This window comes from Artemia sp. Qi Xiang Cuo, chromosome 13, assembly GCF_049724085.1.
Source record: "Artemia sp. Qi Xiang Cuo chromosome 13, ASM4972408v1, whole genome shotgun sequence".
Lineage (NCBI taxonomy): Eukaryota > Metazoa > Arthropoda > Branchiopoda > Anostraca > Artemiidae > Artemia > Artemia sp. Qi Xiang Cuo.
Window position 1 is genome coordinate 64,214,926 of NC_142806.1, and position 19,501 is coordinate 64,234,426.

The following is a 19,501-nucleotide window of genomic DNA, read 5'->3' on the forward strand; positions in this document are numbered from 1 at the left end:
GAAATGGAAAGGGTTAGTGCCTTTTTTAATAGTTGAAAGTGATTGGATAGCGAATAACGCCCCTCTCACGCCCACCCTTTTCCAAATCACATCCAATCAAAATTTTGAGATATCCGTTTTTCTCAACGTAGTTGAACGTTCTGGAAATTAGGTATTTTAGGATTATAACCCCCTCAGAGCCCTCAGTGCATGGGTTGTAAGTTATGCCCTGGGGTTATATAAGGTTTATATAGAAAGTTGTATAAATCATAGGCAGCACGATCGCGCTGCCTAAGTAAAGAACGGGGACACCCGAGAACGAGACAAGAAACGGGGACTAAGTAAAGAGGAGGACACTCCCTCACATCCCTCAGGGCAAGGGTTTTAAGTTATGCCTGGGGGTATGTAAGAACGATGTTGGCACAATGTATTATTTATTAATTTTTTCCTTTTGAGCAGGGCACTTTGTATCGAAGAAGTTGTCGTAGAAACTTCGAAAAGTCGTCATTCAAATGGAAATTGTAGTGGCTTGTGCCCTTTTTAATATTAGAAAGTGATTGGAAGGGGACAAACAACCCGCTCACGCCCACTAATTACCCGAATACATCCCACCAAAATTTTGAGATAGCCATGTTGTTAAACGTAGTTGAAAGCTGAAATTCGGTCTTAGAGGATGACAACCATCCTAACAGACCTTAGGGTAAGGGTTTTAATTTATGCCCTGGGGGCATATAAGGTGTTTATAGAAAGCGTTGTCGTTTCCAAAAGGACTCATTCAATTGGAAATCGAAAGGCGTAGTGTCCATTTTAATAGTCGAAAGTGATAGGAAGGCTTGACGTTTTTATAGTAAAGATTGAAGTGGGTATAATGTATTATTTTTTGTTGTTGTTGTTGTTTAGACCAGGACACTTCGTATCGAAGGAGTTGTCGTGAGAACTTCGAAAGGGGCTCCTTCGATTGAAAATAGAAAGGGCTGATGCCCTTTTTAATAGTCGAAAGTGATTTGACGGCAACTAATCCCCCTTCCGTTACCACCCACCCACACCAACCCACCCATTTCTTCTCTTAAAATTTAGCGAATTCAAAATATCGTAAGTGTATCCAAGCTATCAAAGAAAGTAAACAAATTGTTTTGCGAATTGTATCAATTTTTCCATTTCAGGTCAATTATAGGAGGTATGAAACTAAATTAAACAGTACTACTTGTGTCCAGATATTTAAAAAGGTGTATGTTGTTAAAAATTGCTGAAAATTTTTCTGCAGCATACAAATAGCAGGCCAAACTATAAAGTCTTGAAAAACGAATATATTTAAAGTACTATTTTTTCCCTGAAAAGACTATGTCAATATAAAACGAACAGAAATTAATTTAACAAACTTTCCACAAAATAAGTTTTTCAAAGAAAAGTAAAGAACTCCATTAAACAAAAAATTTGCAAAAATAAAATCAAATAATCTACCAAGCGTGACACTACCACAAATCAGCATCGATAAATAAATGAAACCCAAATCGAACAGAAATTACAATAAATAACCGAGTCAAAACGAGCAGAAATTAACATAAGTTGGGCGCAAAACCCCTATGCATTGCCAAGGCCAGAACAATTTTTGCCCTTTACTGAATAAAATATAAATGTTTTTACTTTTATAACTTTAATAAATCAAATAATTTTAACATTTTGATTACTGATCATCAGTATATGTATATTAAACTGATAATGCACATTCATTTGTATTTTTTCAGTAATCAAAATGTATTTTTTGCTGATTTGTGGTAGTTTCGAGCTTAGTATATTATTTGATTTTATTTTTGCTCATTTTTTGTTTAATGGAGCTCTTTACTTTTCTTTGAAAAACTTATTTTTTGGAAAAAGTTTCTTAAATTAATCCTACAGAAAAAGAGAGAAAAGTTGTACGTAAGAGAAAAGTGATATTTTTTAAATGCACGCCTTTCCAAATTGTGTATAACAGCAAACTCGTAAATCATCATTTATCAGATGGTTAGAACGCTTGAATCCAATTTTAACTATTTTCTAAGGAAAATATAGTTTCATTTTTCTAACAAATCAGTGCTCAGCCATATTTTGAAACAAATTACGTTCGGCAACCATGGTTGTACTGCTGTTAAATAACAACTGTTAGTATTTGATTACTCCATTTGTCTTTAGATTTTTTGAAAAAAAAGATAACAAAAAACTAGCAGTAAATGAATAATTAAAAAAATAAACAGATTAAAAATTAAATAGATGGAAGATATAATAAAATAGTGAACAGATATAAAAAACCCAAAATGTCATTGTTACCATCTTGTACTGTCTACTAATGTGTCTTTTTTTTGTTTCGTAGCACATTTCTGATGTAAAGAGCCATAAACCTGGGACTCTTTTAGGCGTTTCTATATCTGCCCTAAAATTACAGTTGGAAAAAGAGGTAAGATTTAAAGAATATTTGCCATGCAAGTGCTGTCTTAGTAAAAATTTGTTACAAAGTTGCTGCTGTTTATTCTCTGTATCATTAATTGGATTAAAAACTTCATGTTTTTTTTTTGATATTTTTTTATTTTTTTTTATTTTTTTTTTTTTTTTTAGTGAATTCACTTATTACATAAATCTGACAGGGCTTATGGCCTGTTGGGTGGGAAAGTAACCCATAGAACTATTGATAAAAATTTACTGAAAAACTGAAAAGTTTAGTTTAATTCAATCTAAAAACTATAAAGTCAAGTTAAAAAGGGGGTTTTCATCCTGTTGGGTGGGAAAGTAGTCCATCAAACTAGTCATAAAATACAAAAAAAATGAAAGAAAATAGGAAGAAAAGTAGAATTAATCTAGTCCATCAAACTAGTCATAAAATAAAAAAAATGAAAGAAAATAGGAAGAAAAGTAGAATTAATCTAGTCCATCAAACTAGTAATAAAATAAAAAAAAATGAAAGAAAATAGTAAGAAAAGTATAATTAATCTAGTCCATCAAACTATTCATAAAATAAAAAAAAATGAAAGAAAATAGGAAGAAAAGTAGAATTAATCTAGTCCATTAAACTAGTCATAAAATAAAAAAAATGAAAGAAAATAGGAAGAAAAGTATAATTAATCTAGTCCATCAAACTAGTCATAAAATAAAAAAAAATGAAAGAAAATAGGAAGAAAAGTAGAATTAATCTAGTCCATTAAACTAGTCATAAAATAAAAAAAAATGAAAGAAAATAGGAAGAAAAGTAGAATTAATCTAAACATCGTAAAATCAACTCATAAAACGGGACTTTCTACCTGTTGGACTGGCGAACAGCATATAGAACTAATCTTACAATCATTAATAAAATAAAAGCAAAATCAATCTGAAAACCTTCCAATCAACTTAAAAAAAACAACAACAGGGCTTTATATTGATAGCACATGAAACAAAGTGCTGTTGAGAAGATAGTACATGAAACAAAACTGTAGGATAGCTGAATAAAAAATTAAATCATCAGAAAAATATGGAGAGCAGTAGAGAATATTCATATCATGGTCGTAGCTTTGACTAATTAGGAAAACAGAGTTTTTCTGATGGAAATAAAGAGGGAAGCTTCAACTTAAAACAAAAAAGAATTAGTGTTTCGACGCCCATGCACCATATACCTGCGCATAACCAAGAAGAGTGCTTTATTTTTATACCGGAAGAAATATACTAAATTGTAAGAAATATACTAAAATAAAACTTATTGATATTTTTATTGTACAAAGAAACCTATGTTGTTTTGTGTCTTCACTAAAGATCTAGTTTTTCATAGTCCCATGAACATATGAAAATATCATCATTCGATTTATTTGCACTAGTCTTATAGACTGCGAGGCAGTAGTTTTTGTTGGTTAAAGGCTTTATTCAACTTCATTCTTTATTTCTATCAGCAAAAAATTATTTTATCAATAAACTTTTGCCCGTTTTTGGTTTAAAAAAGGCATACTTAAAAAGATAGGTAGACGTCTGTGAAATTAGCATAATAAACTTAGACATCTCTTTTTGTAGTAGATTGAAAGAAATAACAATAATAAAAACCAAAATTATTTAATCCCGAAGGTCTGTGTTATTAGACCCGTTCCATCATTAACTTTAGCTACCAATTTTCGCCTAGCCTATGAAAATAAATGTTTTAGCTAACAAAAATTGTCGACAGAAATGTGTTAATAGGGTGAAAATGAAAAAAAAAAACTACCTTGAAAGAAAAATTCAGGTAAGCCAATTAAACTAGCATGTCCCTGAAGATATTAGTAAGACCAACAATTGAATTTACTATCTCAGAAGTAATAGCAAGTAATAAGACTTAGAAACGGACCACAACTCCCTTGCCGCTTATTAATGTCCTTACCCTCCCTCATCTGTAAGATATTTAGACAAATAGCCCCCCCCCCGCCTGGGATATTCATCCTGTTAAATAAATACCTAAGGCTTGTGTTATTTTAATGTCTTATTATGGCTTCAATGATCTATTTTCTTGAGCAATGTTTTTTTGGTTGATTGATTGATGCACATTCGGTTGATTGATTGATGCACATTTGATTGATGACATCGGCTTGATTGATGATGCATTTTTTATCAATTCACAAAATACTACGTTAACGAAATAAATATAGCCACTACTAGAAGTCAGAAGTATTTGTGCACAGTGGCTAAAAAAAAAAAAAAATGTTACCGCATGTTTCAATGTTTGTTCGAAAATATTAACATGTCACGTAGGCTTTGCACTTAAGCCTTAATAATTGAAGTTAAATTTAATTAAAATAAATATAAATTAAGGGCCAACTTGTTAAGTTTGGATATATTTTAGAGTTGTTTTTTAAGCAATAGTTTATGGTTATTGTACGCTTAGGTTATTGATATTATCGTAATTTACATCTTTATTGTAATGTCCAAAACTATTTTTTAAGCTTCTTAAAGTTTTTTTTTCAAATCCTGCACAGGGTGTAAACGATTAAAGAGATCGTTAAAGGTTTCATAGGACGTAAAATGTTTCTGTCCGCAATTTTTGCTGTGCTCGGTAATAGTTGTATGTAAAAAATGACCAAAAAATCTGTTTGCATAATAAACTTAGACATCTCTTTTTGTAGTAGATTGAAAGAAATAACAATAATAAAAACCAAAATTATTTAAACCCGAAGGTCTGGGTTATTAGACCCGTTTCATCGTTAACTTTAGCTACCAATTTTCTCCTAGCCTATGAAAATAAATGTTTTAGCTTACAAAATTGTCGACAGAAAATCGTTAATAGGGTGGAAATGAAAAAAAAAAAAATATCATGATTCCAAAAAAAATATATGCTCTTTCCAAAAAAATGCATCATAAAATACACAAGAACTTTTTTTTGTTGGCACATAGGCTATGAAAATCAACATTCCATTTGTTTCACCTTTTATAGGTGCATGCCTTTGCCCTATCTTTTTTTTCTATTTTTTCTATTTTCTTTGTTTTATTTGGCTTACTCCTAATTTCTATGTAAGATTTGCTTGATTGCCGATGTATTCGGTGATAGGTTAAAGCCTATGGTAGTACAGTGGATGGATGCTCATCTGGGCAATGTGAGGTCAGGGGTTCGATTCCAGCTGCTATAAGGCTGGATAACGAACTTAATACCAGTTCCTGTTAAAAGACTCAGAAACCTAAATGTCAATTTGACACCCTATGTTCCATCAATGACTGTAAGATCTGCATTCCATTTTGAAGATAGAATGTGTGACGCCGGTACTTGCTGCAAAATGTTTGCTGCATTATATAGTACCCTCAACATTAATTATTATCATGAAATGTTTTTTTAATATTAAAGTATAATTATTGTGGGGGTATCATAGTTATCATAGTTATCATAGTTATTCATTATCATAGTTATCATAGTTATCATAGTTATCATTATCATAGTTATTATCATAGTTATCATAGTTATCATTATCATAGTTATCATAGTTATCATTATCATAGTTATCATAGTTATCATTATCATAGTTATCATTATCATAGTTATCATAGTTATCATTATCATAGTTATCATAGTTATCATTATGATAGTTATGATAGTTATCATTATCATAGTTATAATAGTTATCATTATCATAGTTATCATAGTTATCATTATCATAGTTATCATAGTTATCATTATCATAGTTATCATTATCATAGTTATCATTATCATAGTTATCATAGTTATCATTATCATAGTTATCATAGTTATCATTATCATAGTTATCATAGTTATCGTTATCATAGTTATCATTATCATAGTTATCATAGTTATCATTATCATAGTTATCATTATCATAGTTATCATTATCATAGTTATCATAGTTATCATTATCATAGTTATCATAGTTATCATTATCATAGTTATCATTATCATAGTTATCATAGTTATCATTATCATAGTTATCATTATCATAGTTATCATTATCATAGTTATCATAGTTATCATTATCATAGTTAAGCTCTTCTAAGTTGTTCTAAAGATTTGTAGAAATGTGAAGAAAAATAAAATAAAATTCTTCTCCTGTGTTTTAAGTCACTTTTAGAATGACCTAGTAGAGCTTGACCGTGTAATGATATAGTGGATCAACGCTCATATTTTTGTTTTTATTTATTGATGCATGCGCCTTGAGTGAAAACTTTAGGCTATAAGTTGCTTGGCGAATCAAGAGAAAGACTTGTAAAACATTGGTGAGTCATGAAACCAATACTGAATCCTCACCCTAATAATGTTCTTGGGAAATGCTATCAAAAATAAAATGATAACATAACAACAATGAAAATGATAACAACAGGTATAACAACGGCTGAAACTTGATTTGAACACTCAACTAAATAGAGTAAACAGCTAAACATACGAAAAACCTAAAATACGAAAAACTCTATATAAAGAAAAGATAACCCGGTAAAACATACCTAAAAACTTTTTACAACTATTTGCTTGGCACGACTTTAATATTTTACTTAATTAGAAGTTTTTTACTTATTAGAATTTAATTTAATATAATATTTTACATAATTAGAAGCTCACTGTCTTAATTAGAAGTTTGTCCATTGCTATATTTATATTTTCATTTTAATTGTAAATGCAGCAAGAAAAATATAATTACAATATTTATATTTTAATTGTGAATACAAAAGGCAGTGTATGATAAGAAATTATATATGGAAATGAAACCGATATATAAAAGTATAGTAGAGAAATCCTTTAAATTTCTGTTTTGTTTTATTTATTTCTTTTCTATTTCGTTTCTGTTTCTGTAAAAAAAAATTCTGACTTATTTCTGCATTTTTTTTTTTACATGAAAATAATAGGTAATTTTGAAAGCACGTTTGGGATTTCTGAAAAAGTTTTCAGGATATAGGTATTATGTGGAACTGGTTGAGACGCCTCTGATTTGCTATAGAGGCACTCAAGAGTCCCGGAGTACCTTCTCTCCCTCAGCACTGCACAATTTTATTTCTTTGGATAAAGGGGCAAATGGAAATTATTAGAAAGGAAAAACTTTTTTTTGGCCGATATGCCCTCCCTAATATCTAATTAAACTTTAAAGGAGTGCCTAAGAAAGAGGCACTCCAGAAGCATCAAAAGGTTTACATAATTTAGTTGGGTTCTGAGCAACAAAGTTTCTGTTAATCAAAAAAAAAAAAAAAAAAACAAGAATTTTGTTTGCGGGCTACATCATTCATGAAAATAATCTGTAATTTGGAAAGTACATAAAATGTTGAAGAACACTTTTCAAAGAGTTCTGAATCAAGATATTCTGTAAGACCTGTCCTGAAGCTCCTTGATTTATTATTTATTCATTTTTACTTTTTATTCATTTATTACGTTTATTCATTTATTACATTTTTAGAAGGAAAAGAAAGAAAAAGAGAAGAAAGAGGCACTGGAGAAGCGATTTGAATCCTTTGGAAACTTAGAATTTAGAAAGAGAAAAAGGCACAAAGAAACTAAAGTTGAATCAGGTGATTCTTCCTGGCTTGAATCCTATCGACCAAGAAAGTATTTCGATCTTCTAAGTCATGAGGTTAGTTCTTTCAGTACAATTAGAAAAATTAAGTAAGAAAAACTGGTTTTAATTTTATTAAAGCAGTGAATAAATAACAATCAAAATAAACACTTAATTGAAAAACACTCCGAATATTTTGGCTCCACGTCCGGGAGCCTTTCTCAACGGAAAAAAAAGAGGAAAACAAAAAAGAATGTTCTTTAATAAATAATATACATCGAAATACAACAAAACTAACACACAAAGAGAGAGAGAGAGAGAGAAAAAAAGAAAAGAAATATAAATATTTCTTTGTTTTTTTTTCTCTCTTTTTTTTCCGTTGAGAAAGGCTCCCGGACGTAGGGCCGAAATATTCGGAGTGTGTTTGTTTAATTAAGTGTTAATTTTGTTGTATTTATTCACTGCTTTATCAAAATTAAAACCCGTTTTTCTTGCTTAATTTTTCATAAATGGAAAAGCAGTGTGGTCTAAGAAATTATGTACGGTTGGAAACCTGGTTGTCTAGTCAATGTGGGATGTTGCCAAGGTACTCCTAATTCTAAAAAAAAACCTGTATGATAGACTGACAACTGAAAAACAACTTAGTTCTTTGAAGCAAAGTAATTGATTTGTTAGAGATAATGAATAATTGATAATAGAGATACTAGTTAATTAAAGGTAATGAATTATTAGCCATAATGTCCCCTAACCTTTGCAAATGTCTTTTAACAGAAACATTTAAGAATGGTTCTACATCTCTGTCCTTGCTAGAATCACAGAACAAGTAACAAGTTTTAACTTTTCTGTGACTATCAGAATCCTAAAAATCAAATATAATAAAATGCTAAGCCTGTTTTTCTTCTTATCAAAATGCCAAGATCTTATTTCTCTTGAACAAAAATGGATTCTAAGCGTATCAAAGAACTTTCGATAATTTTGTTTATAACAGAATTCTCAGGCTTTGTATTAAAGTTCAGTGTCTTTTCAGCAGTATTAGAGTTCTTGGGCGATTTTGCTTATCATAAAACTTCCTTTAGCTAAAGCTGTTATCAGAGATGTAAAGCATAGCTCTGACCATAGCATAAATATTAAACAGTAGCAAATATTTCTATACTCTCCATTAAATATTTTTGGGACACATCAGTCGCATACCTTTTTCGTGACTCCGCTATCGCTATGATCTGGTTGAACTAAAAAATTGATAGTTTCCTTGTAAATAAAAATCAAGCTTCTTCCTCATATCCGGGCTCTTAGGGACTTCTTAGGGATCTTCCCTGTTCAAAAATTCTTGAGAAAGATGACGGTAACATTACTGAATTCGAGAATCAATTTCACTTTGTAAAATTACTTGTATTTATGAAATATAATTTAGTTGCTGGCGAGTTCACCTCTCTGTTCGCAATATAAAGTTTCGACAAAACGAAAGTTTAAGAAATGGGTATTAAAAGAATAATAACCAAACTGTTTTTATCTTGCTCTAACAAAGCCAAGGAAGGCAATCTGGTTGAATACATTTAGGTTTAATGAAATTGCATCCAGTAGCTTCAGAGGGGAAATATAAACAAAAGCTTTTGCTGAAGCTATGATGTGTCCCATTTCTAAATCAAATTTTCGCTACTGTTTAATATTTATGCTGTCGCTCTGACAGAATACGATGTCTGACTGTTCGACATAACCCCTAAGTTAAAGCCACAGTCTAAAGCCAACAGCTGGAATGACAGAATAAAAGTCAAACAAGAAGCAATTAATCAATAACGTCTTGGAAAGATTCAGTTCTAATCCAAGAAGATTGATTAACGCTGAAGCTTATTTATTATTTATGATTTTTTTTTATTACTTATTAATAAAGATTTCACAGGTATGATAGAACTTGCTGGCAATGTAAGGTTTTGTGAACTGCCAATATAACTTCATCCCCCCACCCTTCATCACAGAATCACAGAATATAACTTCATCACAGAAATAAATTGCGGGTCTGCATGCAAAATGTGTTTGGCGCAATTATTCTGCATATTAGATAAATAGATAGATAAGCGTATTTTAAAGCCAAATATACGGCCATGAACACAGTAAAATAACATAAATGAAAGGTACAAATAACATAGGCTTTGATCAGTGATCATCATAAAACACTTAAATGAAACACTACATTAACCTAATAATAGTACTTAATACTTGGAAAAACGGCCATTGAAAAAAGAAAACACTTAACACTTGGAAAAAAAAACTTAAATGAAACATTACATTTACTTTATACCTACTGGGATTTTTTTTTTTTAGTTAGCAAAATTACCAGATACCTCGCTATTCTGTAAGTCGTTGGACAAAAAAAAAGAAATACCTTTAAAAATGATATAAACCTTACTTTTTCTCTTTTTTAAGATTACGAGAATTTTAAATCACCTGAGTCATAATAAACATGTTCAGTTTTCTCTTGTAAATTTTAAGATGAAAATCACCTCTCGATAAAGCAACAGCATTCTCAAAGTCGAAGCAAAAGACTACTACTACTAACAACTCATTGCAGAACCGAGCAGTCTGAGGCAAGCACAGCTGTGTATGTTCTTTCTTCTCCCAAATTGCAATCCTCCTTGACCCCACAAGCAATCTCAAGCTAATTACCTCCTATTCATTCCATATTAACTTAGGGGTCATTTTTTCTTAGTTTTTCAAGTTAACTTAGTTTTTTTCTTCTATAAACTTATGAATGCATCTGGCACTCTGAACGATTCAAATGCTGTCAGTGCAAAAACTTTTTTCTTTCAATAGTGTCAATTTTGATAATTCTTCATTCTTTGTTTATGTGTCTTCTTTTTGCTGTTTAGCCGTTAACTTTATTTAAATGCTTTGCGTTCAGCGTCTCCGACATTGTTTAAAATTAAAAAAAAAATATTAAAAATGTTAATGCTTACAGCTTAAATATTTTTGAAACATTCCTTCTAGTGGATGTAGAGTGGATGAATAAAGATTTACTTCGTATGGGTTTTTAAAACCTTTTTTATGCATCAAAATCATTGTGAGCGAACATTTTATGTTAGTATCACGACTTACATTCGTTTTTTGAAGCACACTTGTAACAAGAACAAGAAGAAATAACAAAAAAAAGATGAAGCTGAGAGATATTTATATATATTATATATATAATATATACTATATATAAGATGTATAATATAAATATATATATAATATCTATATTATATTTTAATATAATATTTATATTTAAATATATATATATATATAAATAAATATATAATATATACTATATATAAAATATATATTATATATAAGAATACGGATGTAGAAAATTGTCTACATTATGAAATTTCCGCTAGATAATTTCTCTCTTTTTTATCTCCTATATGGTACTCGTCGGGTATTTGGGAACGCATCCAAGAAGTGAAGTTAGGTTAATCCTAGTAAAATATAACAAAATAAGAGGATAAAATAATATTTTAGAAACAAAATTATGGAAACCTAACCCGACCTAACTTAATTTATTATTATATTATGTTATGTATCCATTATGTATTAACCTAGGGGTTAATTTCTTCAGGCGAAAACAAGGCAGTGGTGTTAAGTGGAACAAGGCTGATTCATCTACTTGAAGTGTAGAAGATTAATTTCATCTGACTTGAAGTCTCTTTAAGTTCTCCCATCAAATTATTGGAATAATTTTGAAATATTTTTTTCGAAAAGAACGAAAAAAAAACCCCAAAAAACAATGCGATCTAGTGTTGCTCATCAATATCGTAGTATAGTTTCTGTATGAAAATCTAAAAGAAAATACAGATGTTTGTATACTTATAAGCTAGCCCTTTTGCATACTACTCCAGCCCTTACTATTGCCCTAACTATAAATCAATTTGGTGTAAGTGATGAAAAACTTGAGCCATGGCTAATCAGAGGCAACGCTGTAGCGTTGCCTATAGTAAAGGCCATACGGCTCCAGCGTATTATTATTATTTTTTTTTCCCAGCAACACTTTACATGATAGGGAACATAACAACAGGTTGGAAGGGGGCTCATTTAATCTGAAATCAAGATTTCTTGTATTTTTTTTCGAAGTGAAGAACAATCGGAGAGAAACAAGCCCCCCCCACGCCCATCCTTCCCGCACACCGCACCCCGCAAAATTTTCAGATTGCCCGGTTGTTCAGCGGCGTTGATTTTCAGAATGAAAATATATTTTTGAGGAGGATACTCCCCACAACCCTCAGGGCAAGGGTTTTAAGTTACGCCCTGGGGGCATATAGGGTTTTTATAGAAGGCGTTGTCGTAGAAACTTCAAAACAGGCTCATTCCATTGGAAATTAAAGAGATAGTGCCCTTTTTAATAGTCGAAAGTGATTGGAGTGTAACTAGCCCCCTCCCCCCCCCCGCGCCAATCATTTCCCCAAACACATCCAATCAAAATTTTGAGATAGCCATTTTGTTCAGCGTAGTTGATTTCCAGATCGAAAATATATTTTTGAGGAGGACACCCCCCCCACAACCCTCAGGGCCCGGGTTTTAAGTTATGCCCTGGGGGCATATAAGGTTTTTATGGAAGGTGTTGTCGTAGAAACTTCAAAACAGGCTCATTCGATTGGAAATTAAAGAGCTAGTGCCATTTTTAATAGTCGAAAATGATCGGAGGGCAACAAGCCCCCCCCCACGCCCATCATTCCCCCAAACACATCCAATCAAAATTTTGAGATAGCCATTTTATTCGGCGTAGTTGATTTCCGGATAGAAAATATATTTTAGAGGAGGACTCTCCACCAAATCTCTCTGGGAAAGAGTTTTAAGTTACTCCTCGGGGGAATATAAGGTTTTTATATAAGGCGTTGTCGTGGAAACTTCAAAACAAGTTCACTCGATTGGAAATTAAAGAGCTAGTGCCCTTTTTAATAGACGAAATTGATATGAGTGTTACTACCCCACCCCCCTCCCCCCCACGCCCATTATTTCCCCAAACACATCCAATGAAAATTTTCAGATAGTCATTTTGTTCAGTGCAGTTGATTTCCAGGAAATAAATATATTTTTGAGGAGGACACTTCCCCAAAACCCTCAGGGCAAGGGTTTTAAGTTATGCCCTGGGGTTAAGTAAGGTTTTTATAGAAGGCGTTGTCGTAGAAACTTCAAAACAGGCTCATTCAATTGGAAATGAAAGGGCTAGTGCCCTTTTTAATAGTCAAAAATGATTGGAGGGCAACTAGCCCCCCCCCCCCCCCACGCCCATCATTCCCCCAAATACATCCAATCAAAATTTTTAGATAGCCATTTTGTTCAGCGTAATTGATTTCCAGATAGAAAATATATTTTTGAGGAGGACTCTCCCCTAAAGCCCTGAGGGCAAGGGTTATAATATCTGCCCTGAGATTATTTTTGGTTTTAATTGAAGTCTTTGACGTAGAAAATTCAATACAGCTTGCATAGAGATTAAATTAAAGGGACCCTGCCCTGTGTAATAGTCGAATATGACTGGCGGGCAACTAGCCCCCCTCTTTTCCCACGCCGATCATTTCCCCAAACACATCCAATCTAAAATTTGGAGATAGCCATTTTGTTCAGCGTAGTTGATTTCCAGATAGAAAATATGTTTTTGAGGAGAACAATTACCCACAACCCTCAGGGGAAGGGTTTTAAGTTATGCCCTGGGGGCATATATGTTTTTAGAGAACGCGTTATCGTAGAAACTTCAAAACAGGCGCATTCGATCGGAAATTAAAGAGCTAGTGCCCTTTTTAATAGTCGAAAGTGATTGGAGTGCAACTAGCCCCCCCCCCCAGACGCCCATCATTTCCCCAAACACATCCAATCAAAATTTTGAGATAGCCATTTTGTTCAGCGTAGTTGATTTCCAGATAGAAAATATGTTTTTGAGGAGGACACTCCCCCACAACCTTCAGGGCAAAGGTTTTAAGATATGTATTTGACGCTTAAGTACGAATTCGGCCCTTTTGGGCTTGTGATAGCCATTTTTCAGCAATAAATCTTATCTTATCTTATGACCTGGGGGCATATAAGGTTTTTATAGAAGGCGTTGTCGTAGAAACTTCAAAAAATGCTCATTTGATTGGAAATTCAAAGGGATAGTGCCCTTTTTAATAGTCGAAAGTGATTGGAGGGCAACTGCCCCCCCCCCCCTCGCCGATCATTCCTCCAAACCCATTCAATTAAAATTTTGAGAGAGCCATTTGGTTCAGCCCTGTTGATTTCCAGATAGAAAATATCTTTTTAGATGGATAAATCCCCGCAAACCTCAGGGCAAGGGTTTTAATTTATGCCCTGGGGGCATCCAAGGTTTTTAATAGAAGGCGGTGTTTTAGAAACTTCAAAAAAGGCTCATTCGATTGGAAACTCAAAGGGCTAGTGCCCTTTTAATAGTCGAAAGTGATTTGAGGGCAACTAGCCCCCCCCCCCCCCGCCGACGCCCACCTTTTCCCCAAACACATCCAATAAAAATTTTGAGAAAGCCATTTTATTAAACGTAGTTTTAATTTCTGGAAATTAGGTCTTTGAGGATGAAAACTCCCCCACAGCCCTCTGGGCAAGAGTTGTAATTTAAGGATTCTCCGAATCCTTCCAATTATTTCTTATGGAAGGGATGCTTGTATTGACTTTGGAGAGGTCTCATTTGACTTAAAACTGAAAGTTATTCTTCACTTTTTAAGAATCAAAGGTGATAGATGAATGATTCGCCCCCCCCCCCTCCTCCACGTCCTCCCTACCTCCGGTGAAAATTTTGAGAGAGACATTTTTGTTAAATATTTAAATGTTATTATAACAAAAAACTCCGGTGTCAAACCAACTCCCTCGGGCCTGGAGAGATGCGTGATAAGTTATGTCCTGGGACATAACTTATTAAAGAGGGTTTATAACTTATGGGAAGGCGTTTTTTATGGGAAGAACACATAGGAAATAGATTATAATTATCCAATTATAAGGTTAAAATACATACTCTGAGATAGATGTAAAATTGCTTTGGCATACAAAATCTTATTAAGGTCAATTCCAAACTGTCGTGATACCTTTGTGTCAGCAAGTGAAATGGTCTAAACCCCCTTATTGGAGATATTTTTTCAATCCATTCATAGTTGTCAATCGCTTTTCACAAGTTATGCAAGCTGTGTATTGTTCATATATAAAGTTTTTATCAAAGAGGTAATCGTACAGACTTTGAAAAAAGCCTAATTCGATTTAAACTGAAAGTTCTATATATGTTTTTTAAAGTAAATAATAACCGGACAGTAAGCACCCCCCCCCCCCATGCCATAAAAACTTGAAGCTTTTTGCAATCAAAAAAGAACAAAAAATAATTAAAAAAAAACCTTCCGAAAAATAAGTTTTTCGAAGAAAATTAAAGGCTATTTTAAAATTAAGCTCAGGAGATACACATACCTGTTCAAATTCAAACTCAAAACGACCAGAAATTACTATTAAAGAATAAATGAAACCCAAAACGAACAGAATTAAATAAACAATCATAGCAAAAAACATACAACAAGTAATAATATAAATGAATAAATAGATCTTAAAGCGAGTAATGCTTGGATTGAATATGAAAATCAAGCTTAAAACGAAAACAAATATTTTGCTATTAAAGTATAAATGCAACTTAAAACGAACAGAAATTAAGTAACAATCAATGCGAACAAACATACAATATATATTAATGTAAATGAATAAACAAATCTTAAAACGAGTGAAACTTAAATAGAATATGTAAGTCCAGTTTGAATTAAATAAAAATAACTACAAACAAGAGCTTGGGTATCGCCTCACTGCAGAAGCCTAAAACCTACAGCGTCATTGGCGCTTTACTGAAAACAAATTATATTACAAATGTTTTCTTTTGTGCTTAATATTGAAAATAAATATGAAAATTACAGTAAAATTTTGAACTGATGAGCTTCTAGCAATTAATATCATTATGCATCAAATATTCAGTTTAATTTATTAGTTCTTTTCAAGATTAGTCAAGACAAATATAGTTTCACTAAAAACAAAATTCGGATACTGCCCCCTTCTTTAACTGTAAAAACCTAAAGCCTTCTGCGTCATTGGTGCTTCACTGAAAACGATTTACCCGTATATTACAAATTTATTATTTTCCAGTTCTTACAACATTGAAAATGAAAATAAAATTACAGTGAAAAAAAAAATCTTGAACTGATTGATCTTTTAACAATTAATATCATTATATATCTAATATTCAATTTGATTTTGTTTGTACTTTCCAGGACTGTTCAAGACTCATATAGTTTTGCCATTTTTTTTTAACTCTGCCATTTTTTCTAACTAATCGTGTTGGATTGTTATGAAAACATTCTATGGCTTCTAGGCCTTTCTATTTGAGCGGAAAACTGCACCTCAAACTTTGTGGAAGATGCATTTTCTTGCATGAAACACCAAAATATAATAAAATGTCAAGTTTCGGAGTGTTCCACTACTCGCAAGCAAGTGCCATTGGTATTTTTGAATCCGCATGGTCAATTTAGGGGGTGGAGGCAGGCTAATTCTCGTAGCAGCCCCATTCCGTCGTGGTATGATTCACACTTTCAACACCTGGCGTCCGGACTATCATATAATCTACCAAGCATACAACTACCCCAAATCAGTATCAATAAATAAATGAAACCCAAAACGAACAAATATTAAAATAAATATTAGAGTCAAACTCAAAACAAGGATATATTAATATGAGTAGGGTTCAAAACCCCTATGCTTTCTAAAAGCCAGAATATAATTTGTACTTTACTGAAAAAAAATTCAAATGAGTTTACTGAAAAAAAAAGTGCATTGTCAATTTAATATACATATGCTGATATTTATTCCCTAAAATCTTAATTAATGGAAGAATTGTTTTCAGTAAAGTGCCAATGACGCAGTAGGTTTAGGCTTCTTTTATTCCTTCAAACTTGATTTGCATATTCAATTTAAGTTTCACTCGTTTTAAGATTTATTTATTCGTTAAGTTACTTTTATTCGATTCAAACTTTTGCATATTCAATTTAAGTTTCACTCGTTTTAAGATTTATTTATTCATTTACGTTAATATATAATGTATGTTTGTTCGCATTGATTGTTATTTAATTTCTGTTCATTTTAAGTTTCATTTATATTTCAATAGCAAAATATTTTTTTTCGTTTTAAGCTTGATTTTCATATTCAATCTAAGCATTACTCGCTTTAAGATCTATTTATTCAATTATGTTATTACTTGTTGTATGTTTTTTCCTATGATTGTTTATTTAATTTCTGTTCGTTTTGGGTTTCATTTATTCTTTAATAGTAATTTCTGGTCGTTTTGAGTTTTAATTTTAAAAGGTATTTGTATCTACTGAGCTTAAGTTTAAAATGGTCTTTACTTTTCTTTGAAAAACTTATTTTTGGGAAAGTTCTCTTTTAATTAATTATAGTAAAGCCAAGACAGATAGTCTCTGTGAGAGGCAAAGCTGGCATAAGTTTTTAAGAACTGTATAAAAATGATACGTTTCACTTGTTGATACTACTACTACTACTGCTAGTAACAACACACCAAGCCGCCTGAGGCCAACGCGGCTACGCACGCTCTTCCTCAATCTCAATCTATTCAAAGACTCCCTTTTTACATCCTCCCAGGAAGCTCCCAATTCCCTTGAATTTTTTTTATGACTAGTATGATAATATGACAATATTAGGCTAATATTGAGGAATAATTTTAGCCCTACTTTTCTGACGTATTTGCCACATGAAAACATGTCAGTGTATATGTGGTAGTTCAACAAATTCCCAAGTAACATATTTCGGATGTCAGGTAAGGTGAAGATTAATTTGAGATTAATTTCAGATGAAGATTAATTTCATCTGAAGTCTCTTAAGTTTTCCTATCAAATTATTTTAGACAAAAGTAATACGTTTTTACCTTGGTGTTTACATTAGCCAAATTTTTAGGCATACATGTTGAGTTTTTTTTTGCTTTGTTTAAGAAAAGTACTAATTGAATAGGGCAGGGGCGAATCTCCAGCATTTTTATTGGGAAGGAGGGGGGGGGGCAAGAGGGGTCAATATCCGGATAGTCAAAGGGCATGGGATGTATAATAATTTTTATTCTTCACATTACTGAGGGGGGCAACTGCTCCCCTTGCCACCCCCAAACGACGCCCCTGGAATAGGGGAATGATGTACATTAAAATTTTGCTGTGAAGTATCCACTGTCTTATTTAGTTTTAATATGTCTGCCATTGAGAATAAAACAAATTCGAGGAAATTCTCAATTGAATGTAACATGAAGGAAAATATTTATAAGCAATTCGAGTTTCATGCAAGAATATATGTTGAATAATTGAATAAGTTCAATTATTTGAACTTATTCATTTGAATTATTCAATTATTTCAATAATTGAAATTGAATAAGTTATCGTTTCTTCTCTGTAATAATTGTGCATGTTTCATTCTTATTTAGTTCTTTTCTCTATTTATATCTTCATAGATAGGACTGTCTTTTCTTTAGCCATCACTGTGAGTCATGTCCTCCCTGATGGCTAATGTCTAATAAGTTTTGTTCTACAGCATTGTTTATGCGTAAAGTATTAAAAAAAAAATTTAAGATAGACAAACAAAGAGTCAATAATTTTGTAACTTACATAATGTTCTAGTTCGATGTAAAAAACTGAAGTTCATTCCAAGGCTCTTAATTCAGTTTGATTATTGGCATTATTTTGGTAGGTTAGAGTTACTAAGAAATGTTCTCCAACGAAATTTTCTCCAATGTAATGTTCTCCAAACGAAAAGGCATATCTCCTATTACTTTGATACTGGGTGAGAAAGCTCAGTATCGCTCCTGATGGAGCGATACTACTTCAGAAGATGGGGGAGACCAACCGCGGCGGTCTCCCCCATCTCTAAAAGCCACTTTATTTGCGGAAAAAACGAATTTATTTTGTCTTTGGGGAAATATATTTTTGTTTTGTTCTGGTTAACAATATACGACTAAATTAGGTAGCTTATGACCTAGTTGGTACTCATATGTGAATTTTTCCCTGGGGGAGGGGGGGGGAGTATTTTGGGGTCTAAATTCAAAAACATTACAAACAGGTTAATTGTATGAAAAATATATTAAACTACGCAGCATTAATATTTGGCTGGGCTTATGTGTAAAAGCTGACGCCCATTGTTATTACCATGATTAGGACAGTTTATGTACCTGTAGCTTACAAACTATCTAACACGACTTTATTAAGGCTACGTACTAAATCGAAGCTAGGTTATACAGTAGTATACCACACCGCAATTATTACGTGGTTTCCAATATTTTTTTTATTTTTTTTCTTATGTATGATTTTTGATTTTGTTTTTGTTAACATGATTTTTTATTTTGTTTTTGATTTTTTTTTTCTTAGTCGTTTGTTCATGAATGATTGATTGCATTTCGATGAAATCCTTACAATTTTACAAGATTTCCGCTTTAAATATTTGTGTTTATTTTCCTGACAATTAAGTTTAAATTTAAAACCAAAAGCTAACGCGGAGAGTCAATGTGAAAAAAACAAACCAATAAAAACCAATAAAAA

At 32.1% G+C, this 19,501-nt stretch overlaps 1 protein-coding gene across 1 annotated transcript in view; it reads left to right on the forward strand.

Annotated features, from left to right (window-relative positions):
* cutlet (chromosome transmission fidelity protein 18 homolog) overlaps positions 1-19,501 on the forward strand; it is a 145,079-nt gene that overhangs the window by 45,014 nt on the left and 80,564 nt on the right. Inside the window, exons 6-7 of the mRNA XM_089098657.1 lie at positions 2,327-2,410; positions 7,827-8,000. Coding sequence (XP_088954783.1) covers positions 2,327-2,410; positions 7,827-8,000 — 258 coding nt within the window. The remainder of the gene's footprint in view (positions 1-2,326; positions 2,411-7,826; positions 8,001-19,501) is intronic.